Below are 10532 nucleotides of genomic sequence, written 5' to 3'. Positions count from 1 at the left end.
TTTAAAAAAAGTGAACATTTGTTGGTATTTTAGTAAACACTGTTCCACCTGCAGCAAATGATTGTAGTAAGAAAAGTTAAAGAAAATCCGACGTATTATGTTTGAATCTGTTGCCTGAAGGTCCTGGGTTTAAACTATGTGCAGAGTTTGCATGCTCACTTGATGGTTTGGTCAGACCTTAAGCTAACTGAATGTACTAAATTGCCCTTAAGTGTAAGTGTGTGCTTGCATAGATCCATAGTTGTGCCTCAAGTTTCTTGAGCAGGTATATTAAATAAATTATGCTGCTGCGTTTAATTTTCTAGCTTTACTGAATGTAAGATTAAAACCAAACATCGTAGTATTCCTTTAATGTAATCTACAGTCCTTTGTTTTAACAACATTCAAGTATTTCTTTAGACCCACAGTAAAGTAGAAAGATGCCCCAAGATGACATTTTATCACTGTAGTTTAACCCATATAATTATTGTATTAAATGCACATGATTTCACTTTTCCATCTCTCTGTCGCTGATTTCAAAGCTACCTAGAGTGATCTGTGTGAAAGCTTTCCACTTTTGGAAACGTCTGCTGCTTCAACGTGCACTGTGAGAGTAAACTATAGATTTATGATGACTATTTTTTATTTAAGGTCAGTCACTGTGCTCTTTGTTATAAGATCATCTATTTTTGATGGAATGCAACAGGCATGGTGAAGTGTTATGTTATTTTATTTTTTTACATTTTACTGTATGCAGTCACCTTTTGTTTATATGCATGACCAGTGCAATTTGTACACATTTCTTCCTGCACATTTTCTTTGTGAAGTGTAAGTAGTTATTTGAGCTGTAAAAAATGGAGTAATCCAATAAAATATTTCCACCATAAATAAAAATGTGTGAGATCTTCTTTAGCAAGAGGTATAAGCATGAAAATTAGAGTCGGTGGCATTTTCAGCGGAAATCATTTACATTGAGAACGTGATGCTGAGTTTGTCTTTGAGAACACTGGGAATGTCGCAGTATTGCAAGAAGCATTTTTATGTTTACAGGTTTATAAGAGCTGTAAAGCAATATACTATTTCAATCCAAGTACAACAACTTTACGCTTATTTGACAAGATGTCTTCAGGAATTCTTAGAAAGCAAAACGGCAAACACTTCATATGTTGACTGGTGCCAACTTTTCCAAAACTCCACCGAGGTGTAACAGAGAAAAAAAAAAGAAAAAAGTTGATAGCATCTCATTTAAATGTATTGAGTTGTAATGCAGCCCAGGGATCTGCGAGTAAAGCTGTAGCACCACCTAGTGGTAATCAAAAACTAAAACTGAAGAAAGTGAGAGGGTCTCATCTATAATACTGTCCACTGCAAAATGTGTTCATACTTATTGTACTTTCTACATCATAACCACAAACTGCAGTGCATTTTGTTCAATCTGTGTGTAAAAGACTAAAGCATCACATAATTATAAAATAGCTGCAAAAAACCTGTACAATATTTCAAAATCCACCCTGGGATTTTGAAATACCTGGGAACATATTCCCAGGGTGACATGGTGATGGCAGCACCATTCTTCAGCAGGGTCAGGAAGGCTGAAACAGTACAACAATTTTCAGATTAAAAAATAAAGTTCAGATTTTTTCTTTCAGTTGAACCAAGTTTATGGTTGAATCTCAAACTGAATTAAAGGAGTAGGAATATTTGTCCAAGGTACTGCATGTTGCTTTCTACAGACAAAACTGTTAGAAAGAAAAAAAGTTGGCAAATTACCACAAATTTATTTGGTGAACAAACGTCACATGAAGGGCTTGAAGCAAAAATACTTTAGCTACATAAGGAGGATGTGGCTCTTGATTTGTGCTTAAACTATCTGAGTGAAATAACCAAGAGAAATGTGTTTGTTTTATTTCCAAAACGTTCTTTTGGTCTACAGTAATGCAGACTGTGTACCGTATCTGTACAAATACCCCAAGTATCTGAACTGCAATAAATGATTAACTTCTATTTAACTCTGCAGACCATTTTCTGTGACTATATCATCATCCAACAGATTAAACTTGGAGAAGCACAGAAAGCTTGATACTTAAATGTAGCAGGTATTCACAGCACATGTGCCAGATGTTTAAAATCCTGCTACTATGACAACATATCCCGATAATTAAATCAACACAGCTGAATCTCTACGAGTAGCCTCCTGGGTTAAACAGCTTGATGACGATGGCTTCGTAAGGCTGCAGTTGGAGAGAGTACAGATACGTCGAACCCATGTGGTTCATTCCTGTGCTGGCCACAAACACGCCCTTTTCAGGCAGGCCGGGAGCCCAGGCCGGATCCAGGGACAGCGGCTTGGGCCACGTGTTGAGCAGAACGAGGAACTGCACGCAACCCCAGGAGCGCAGGAAGGCCAGGAAGGGACGAGGTGAAACGGAGGAGTTGGAAAACGAACGCGAGGAAAAGTTGTAGGTAGCGTTGAAGGGGAGGTTCGTCAAACTGCCGTAGACGAGAGCTTCTTCTCTGGACTTGGAGTGGCTGAGAGTGGAGAAGAGAGCAGCTTCCGAGTGCTTTGACTCTTTGTCCTAAAAGGTGCAGAGCACGGGAATGAAATACATTTTTAAAAAACAGTTGGCAGCAAATAGTGAGAATAATCCTTAATAAATCTAGTCACACATTTAGTCTGTGGGGAAATAGCGGTTCATTTGTTTACATGAGCCTTTTGGGTTTTAAATCCGATAACGTCTGGACTGCTAAGATTTTACCCATGTGTGGTCGATCTCTTCCCTGTATCTGAAAGCAGGTGATCCTGGCAGAGTCATCATCAGCACCAGGAATAACCTCTTCAGCTCAACAGGCACCTCACCTCCAACCTGCAGATGTTACAAAATATTACTGGAAGACAGTCAACACCACAATTAAAATGAGTTGGGAGCAATCTAAGTTTTCCAAACATAATTTACAACCAAATTTAAGGGGTTGCATTTTTTGTTCATCTCATATGGCAGGGGTCTGCAATCTTTACAAGTCCAAGAGTCAATTTTGCCAACACTCCAGCTAAAGAAACCTTATTTAAAAACCCAGAACCTTGCACAACTGCCCTTCCTCCTAACATAGAGGGCAAATTCGGCATTTAAACTCTGCACTTCTGCCACTTTTTTTTATCTGTATATCTCCATATACTTATATATAAACATATACATTCTCAGTTGTAAAACTTTTTACGCTATATGTCTAGTTATTGTACATCTATTTATTAATTGTTTAGGATAATTTTAGTTAGACTGTGACTTTTATTGTAACTCAATGTTAGTAACGCCCCGTCTTGTATCACTGTGGGATAGTGAGAAACGTAATTTCGATTCCCTTGTATGTCTGGACATGTAAGAGGAATTGACAATAAAGCTGATTGATTGATTAAAGATGAAAATGTTAGATCCCCTTCTAAAAGAAAATAAAAAGATTTTTAAAAATATCTACTATAAGAAATTTTATTTTCTAAGACACAATTTTATTTCTGTTTTCAAGTTTTAAAAAGAAGAAGAAAAACTTTTGAAAAGAGGATGAATGCATTTATTACACGGAATTCTGATACTTGTAAAAAAACAAAAGCAACCCAACGACAAGAAAAATATATAAAATATATAAATATATGACAAGTACTTTTAGAACCAGTCTTTGTGGAAATGTAATAAAAACATATGGCAACTAAATTTCTTTCCAGATTTCAGTTTTAAAGTCTTGTGTGTGAGTGCAAATAAATTTGCATTTTAAAAGGGGAGCATAGTCCTGTGAGAGACGGGAACAGAAATTAAAGGGGATGTATCTGGATCTATAAAACCAGAACAAAGTCAAAACTTGCTTCACTCAAAAAAGTGAAGCCCTTTTAAATGTCCCCAGTTTAAAAGGGGACATGTTGCATTTTTGCAGGACCTGATATAAAGTTGTTATAACATTGTCCTAGCATCCAGGCTTGAAATGAAAGGAAATACCAAAGTTGCAAGTAAATAACTCAAATCTTCCAGCATCCTTAAATATAGCAATTTTATATTTCCATGTTAAACAATTTGCCCTTCAATGAATAAGCTACATTCCAGCTCTTGCCTTAAAAAAGGCCAAACACCATCTAGGTGCTCCTCCTATTTAGTATCTACATAATAAGACTATAAACGCATAAGATTAGTTACCATAAATATGCAGATGATGCACAGCTCTATGTTACAATGTCATCAGACGACCACAAGGCCATTTAAGAACAAATCAGTTCCTGTCCCCCAGTTCTAAAGTCCTTTCACTGGTTTCCTATAGACTGAACATGCCACAAAAAAGAATCATACATCCAAGCAGATTTAAAAAGTTTTATAAAATCCCTACTGTACACTTAAGTTATTTAAAAAACACACACATTTCTAAAGTGGGGGATTAACCCTAGACCTTGAAAGACATTGTTCGGCAACTTTTCGACTCATCCTTTAATGAGTCTGGAGAATCTGTAATTCTCCAAAGTCCCGGAAGGAAGTTATTCATTTCATCCAGATATTGTGGAGGGGAATAATCTAAAAGTCATTGGACAGTAGCTTTCAAGACCTGGAGTTGGAAACCACTGACCTAGACAAACCTAGTTAGATTAAATAAGCTTGCATAAAAATATCTTACTGTCCAGCTGGTCCATACGTCTTCCTGTCGTGTTTGCAGCCGCGTCTTTACAGCTTCAGCTACTTCCTCAGCAGAGAGAGGCTGCTCCGACTTTGGTAAGATGGACCTTATGACCACATTTACCAACGTAAGGTTCTGAGTCGAGGCATTCAGCGGGCGCAGAACATCTGAGGTCTGTTCTACCAACAAAATCCTGCAGGAAAACATGGACTTGCATATTTATTTGCACATCTTACAATGCAAAAAAAAAAAAAAAAACTGACAGTAAGTTGCACCTTTCCTCCTGCTGAGTGCTAAATTCCTCAAAGACTCTCCTCCATTCCAGCAGAGTCTGATACGTTTAATACAAAAAACATGAATTCATGAGAATAGCGCTTGCACCAAGATTAAAGACATCAGTAGCGTATTTACCTCTGCTGAATATGCTGGATCAGAGTCACAGATGGCAAATCCGGCCACACCTTGCTCCAACCAGAACCTTAATGCATCCTGGGGAAAAGAAAATGCCTGTTCATAAGCACATTGGTGTGACAAGCTGTTTCATGACCGTCGTTTTCACTCGTACAGTAGCTGAACGGTTCGACGGTTTGTTTCCGGGCATCTCCTCCTGTCCCAGCAGATTCACTTCACATATGCTCAACACCACCCTTAGATCTGAAAGACCAAATTCCCAAACATGCTGGTGTTTATGCAGGAAAACTCCAATACAAATGGAGCTACAAAACCTTTTACTTACCTGCTTTCTTGCTCTCTGCAAGCAGATGTTGGATCTGAGCCTTTGTTTCCAGGGCCTCAGTGACCTCACTGAGGTTAGCTGGAGTTGCCTTTTTATGAAACACACCCTGCAGGATTAGAGCTCCAACTCCCAAAGACTTGAGGTAGGGAAGGCGCTCACACACCGCTTCAGAGAAAATATTCAAGTTTAAGCAGAGGGTGACTAATTTCTTTAAATACAACAACTTTTCTGTCTAAATGCACCATTACAATCTGAATGATGGGCCAGCATTAGCAGTTGTTGTGAATTGTTGGTAGATAAATAGCCTCAGCCAAAACAAAAACATGCTGTGCGTCATCTTTTCCATCATGTAAGATACAGTCACCTCGTGCACTGCAAAAAGAGACACTTTCTGTACCATTTAATATTTTAAATGTTATGTATCAAACCAAAGCTAAAATGCTGATGAAGAGGAAAGAAACTCCACATTTAGCAGTATCTTGAACTAATCATCTTCTTTGTGTTGACCTTATCGGCCTGCATCGTGTCACTGAACTTTGACCCACTTTTGTAAACAACAATGCTTTGGTTCTGCAAGATGTCTGAACTGTGACGTTTTGCACAGTTCTCACATGGCCCAACTAGCATTTCACTAATTTAGGATGCGATTCTTTACAGTTCTTTTTTTTTTAGCCAGTTTGTTTTAGATTTTCTTTGTTATCCAATCTGACAGCGCAGCTCTGCTGGAATTTACTTGATTTTTTAAAATTTTTTTTACAATTACATAAAACATAATTATGCTGGGTTTTTAGCTATCAAATGCCAAGTTAGGCAGAGCTTGCTAATTTTTAACATTGAGCTCATAGTAGAACAGAAAATTTAGGTAGGGTGCAATTGATATTAGGTTTACTTGGGAAAGACAGCAATTTTCTCAGTTATGTAGATTATCGATTCTGCTAATGCTAAACAGGATTTTGAAATAGATTAAATACGTTTATGTACAATCCACCCTCTATGTTGGTTTGTTATTACATCTCAAAGACAAGTTGGTGCAAAATTTCAACATGATGTCATTCACTCTGACCACTAGATGGTGGAACAAGTGCTTCAAATAAAATAATTGATTTGTTTCAAATATTGGATCAATAGGAATTTGCCTGCATTAAGACTGAACATGATTGGGTGGCATTTCCCAACAATGGACTGAAAGGGAATAATTCACAGCTCACAGTAGGTATGTAACATTTGTAGATATCATTTTAAAAGGCAGTAAAATAACCTAAAAATGACAAAGATTTTCCGTGCAAGTTAGAAATCCATGCAGCCAATTGAAATCCCAAACTATGGATCAGCTCATAGCCCTAAATTTAGATTGAAATGTGTGAAAAGTTGTGACGCAAAACAGAAAATTACTCACAAAAACAGTCATACATTTAAAAAAGAGAGAAGAAAAGACTGCCACGTGACTTTCAGCAAATATCAAACCAGATGATTATGGGGATAAGTAATTGTAAACAGGTCCTTTGGCTGACTTTTATTCATTTACGCAAATCTTGAGATCAATATTGTTTAAAGAGAAAGAAAAGCAACTCAAATGCATAAGGGGACCATGCAGTCAGTGACAGATTCACAACTGTCAAAATGGAGCTAAACCAGCCACAGCAGACCTGCTGAGAGAAAAACTACACAACTCTCCACAACCATGCTCAACAGTTAACGAGGCTTTTGTTTTCCCCCCCAAACATCTCAAGGTTTGACATTGTTCCAGAAGTAGTAGATTGGTATTTAAATTTTTATTTTTTGATTAAACAATTTTATGAAAATGCTGCTACATAAAACTGTACAAACAAATAATAAAAAAAAACCCTTCTCTTTTGACATCCAGTAAATTAGAATAAAAAAGCGTAAAATTTTTTTCTACTCTACTGAGTCATTTTTTTCAGAATTTAACATGTTTCAAAATTACATATTTGCTGTCACATTTCCTCTCATTCTTACCGCTGATGCCCCCTGACCTCTCGTCTTGCCCGTGCGGGCTCGGCTCTGGCTGGACCTGGCAGAACAGACTCCTCTGCCACCATTTCAGCGTCGTCGGAACCGGTTTCGGGCTTATGACAACGATGGCGACGGCAACAGCGAGCACAGTCAACCATGCCAGCCAGAACAGCACCACCAGGTAACGGCGTACGGCCCTCCAGCCCGGACCCCCCGCGGCGGCCTCCAGCTGCTGCCTGTTCATTGGCTGCCACTGATGCACCGGCTCCAGGGCGAGCAGAGGGGCCGTCTCCGAGGCGCCCTCGCCACCCGGCGGCCCGGCGTCCGGCACGCTGCCGTAACAGGCTTCTGCTCCCGCGTTCAGAGACATGTGGACCCGGCTGCAGGTTGGTAAAATACACAACAGCAGAAAAATCACTGAATGTGATTAAAGGTCACAGACAGTGCTGCCCGTCCTCTGGTCACATCAACCCGATGACGCTTCTTTGATCTGCTCCTACCTTTTACACAGGTGATTTAAGCAGTCCATTTACTTATTTTCGCTTGTTGCTGGTCACGTGACTCAGACCAGTCCTGCTGGCCCATTATGGCAACACTCTGTGAACGTTTTCCACGTAGGTTTCCTGCAACATTTTATGTTTCCAAGACAACAACAGAGTCTCATGTATATCACTTTTTAGGTCAGGTATTCCTCTTTTAGGCTTAAAATAGAAGAGGAATTTCCAGTACAAAAATCAATCAAACTTCATATCAAATACTTAAATATAAACAATAAAATTTATGCAATTAATGTATATTTGATAAAAATCTCCATATTAAAAAAACTATGCTATTATATAAATAATTTAAGCTTGCTAAAAGAGCTAGTAATTAAACTATAACAAAGCTTGTGAATATAGAAAGTAAATAAAGGTTGAATAGCATGGTTTTAAAATCATCCAGACTCTCTGAGAACTGTCAGAAATGTGTCACAGCCGTGTTGTGGCCCACATAGTTATGGAAAAGACTGGTAGAGTTGTCTACCTGACTGTCACTGCCAGCCTGTGGTGATATTGTACTTTTGCACATTATTCCAGTATTCCAGTCAGCTTTTCCGCCTCCTTGCTATGCATGCCGACATTCCTGTCTTAGAAAATTTCAGAAACGTTTCACCTCCCAAGGACAGTCCTGTGTTGTTAAAATGTATGCTTTTCATCTTTGTATGTTTTTATTCATTTTCCACCTTTTTGTTAAGCATTGCATCGGATTAATAATTTTTACTTCGGTGTAAATACAATATAGTAGCTTGTTTTTAAAACAGACACCAGTAAGTTATCTTTGGTTATTTTACATGAATGTGTACTGGAAATTATTCATTGACAATTTATCTTCCCTTTGAACTTAATTTCTGCTAAAATTTACCCACTTTACTGGAAAAAACTGACTGGTAGTTTAGAAATATTTGCCAGTACTAAGACAAATAATATAAATCAGAAAATACCACAAACTAGGATAATAGGATCTCTTTCTTAATAAGAAAAATACACATATTGTTATCTGCGGGCATTTCCTGAGAGCATAAGCTGGACTTATTCAGTCTTAGTCTTTAAAAACAGCATCTCAGTCCAGCAGAAGGAAAATTTTATCTCAAATGTCACACTTGCAAGACTCGGAAATATTAACAATTTTGGTGAGCTTCAACATCAACGAGGTCTATATTGTCTTACGTTGGAAAACTCAACCAATACTCACTGTTTTTCCTCCAGAAAGATCCAGTGTTTCCTTTACCTTCCTGCTTTCTGTTGTCCACCAGTGTTTCTAGTATAGCAAAATGTCGGAGTCTAATTATTTTATGATCTGACTTGTACGGATTTTGTTTGGCAAGAGGAAGGACTGTCAAATACAAACTCTGCTCAGTTAATTAATACAGAGGCGTGAATCGCCCCCACACCACTACCACACATTCTGAAAACCCCATGACTGCTAAACATGTCAGCTCCTTGAAGACCATCGTAGCCTGTAGATGGCTTTAAATGGGCACGGTATGTTTTCTAGAGGTAAAATTGGGAAAAAAGCGGATTTTTAAAATAACTTTTTTCCACCATCTGGCTTTCAGCTTTCACAATGTAGTCCAGGCAGTTATATATGTAGTTAATGTTTAGTAGTTGGCCTCGCCGTGGGCAACGACTGTTTTTGGACTTCTAATGATTGAACAGTTCTTCATCAAGGAGGGATGATTACACACCATTACTTTCAGGGAGTGTTAAAGCAAGGCTTGGCTGCACAAGTTTGCTTTTATTGTGGATGTTTTATAATCCGAATAAGGTTATTTATAAAAAAAATAATATATACAACGGTATAAAAAAGTGTTTGGTCCCTTCCTGATTTCCTATTTTCTTTGCATGCTACTCTTACACTTATGTGTTTCAGAACATGAAACCAATTTAAATATTAGTCAAGGACAAGTCCAACAACATGAATGCTACATTAAGTAGTTACTTATACTCAGGTATAAGTGTGTGTTTGTGGATGGTTGTTTATCCTGTGTGACACCCCCCCCCCCTCTCTCGCCCATTGGTTATAGATTGGGAAAAAATGATCACCGACTCAGTATAAGCTGATAAAAATGCAAGCCTAACTAAATCATTCACAGATTAGATTTGACAAACATCACTGAAGGGAGTAAAGGGGCAGCATAATTCCATACAGCATAATTTATGGTAGAACTTGTTTTGCTGAAAGTTGCTGTCTGTTATGGACTTGTTTACACTAAACAAAGAGAGTTCATTGCACATGTTGTGACCTGCTACAGAAATGCTAATTCCTGGAAAGAACCCGCTCTCTTTCTCCTCTTGTGTCTCACTTTCTTCAGTCATGTTTAATGTGTCTCCAACATTTTCTCTCTATTCATTTACGTCTGTTTCCTAAGACTCGAAGAAAACTATTTGTTTCCAGAGATCAAAAGAGTAACCTAATACACAGAAAATGTATATCTGTTTTGCAATCTGGGTTTTTATTCTGTGTGGTTTGAAATTTGACATTTCTCTCCTCATATGAAGAGTTTCTATGCCTGATGGCGGAGAAGTGTGGAGTAATGGGAAGTAGTACATATACAGTGCATTTGGAAAATATTCCCAGTGCTTCACTTTTCCCACATTTTGTAATGTTATTGCCTTATTCCAAATTGTAATATTGCATTTCATAACACTCGAGATTA

General features: G+C 38.0%; 1 protein-coding gene across 2 annotated transcripts; it reads right to left on the bottom strand.

The window, feature by feature from the left end:
* Positions 1–1737: 1737 nt before the first annotated feature.
* LOC114161372 (4F2 cell-surface antigen heavy chain) lies at positions 1738–9398 on the bottom strand. Of its 2 annotated transcripts, XM_028044615.1 has the most exons (10): positions 9068–9398; positions 7837–7959; positions 7340–7716; positions 5363–5527; positions 5192–5280; positions 5038–5115; positions 4902–4957; positions 4627–4819; positions 2736–2843; positions 1738–2555 (listed from the first exon to the last, which is right to left on the bottom strand). In XM_028044615.1, exons 2-10 carry the CDS (start codon positions 7863–7865, stop codon positions 2160–2162), a joined length of 1491 nt encoding a protein of 496 aa, XP_027900416.1. In that variant the 5' UTR covers positions 7866–7959; positions 9068–9398; the 3' UTR covers positions 1738–2159. The 2 variants fall into 2 exon arrangements, with proteins under 2 accessions (XP_027900416.1, XP_027900417.1); XM_028044616.1 differs by lacking the exon at positions 7837–7959 and having other exon boundaries at positions 9068–9397.
* Positions 9399–10532: the final 1134 nt, after the last annotated feature.

Source organism: Xiphophorus couchianus, chromosome 18 (assembly GCF_001444195.1).
Source record: "Xiphophorus couchianus chromosome 18, X_couchianus-1.0, whole genome shotgun sequence".
Lineage (NCBI taxonomy): Eukaryota > Metazoa > Chordata > Actinopteri > Cyprinodontiformes > Poeciliidae > Xiphophorus > Xiphophorus couchianus.
This window is presented reverse-complemented; position numbering and strand designations above follow the sequence as displayed.

What these genes read in the sequence shown, in the direction of transcription:
- LOC114161372 (XM_028044615.1), bottom strand. Translation starts at nt 7,865, where the DNA reads ATGGACTGCTTAAATCACCTGTGTAAAAG. An exon ending in TGCAGAGAGCAAGAAAGCAG is followed by an intron (nt 5,281 to 5,362) that starts GTAAGTAAAAGG and finishes TTGGTCTTTCAG; the next exon opens with ATCTAAGGGTGGTGTTGAGC. An exon ending in ATCCAGCATATTCAGCAGAG is followed by an intron (nt 4,958 to 5,037) that starts GTAAATACGCTA and finishes TAAACGTATCAG; the next exon opens with ACTCTGCTGGAATGGAGGAG.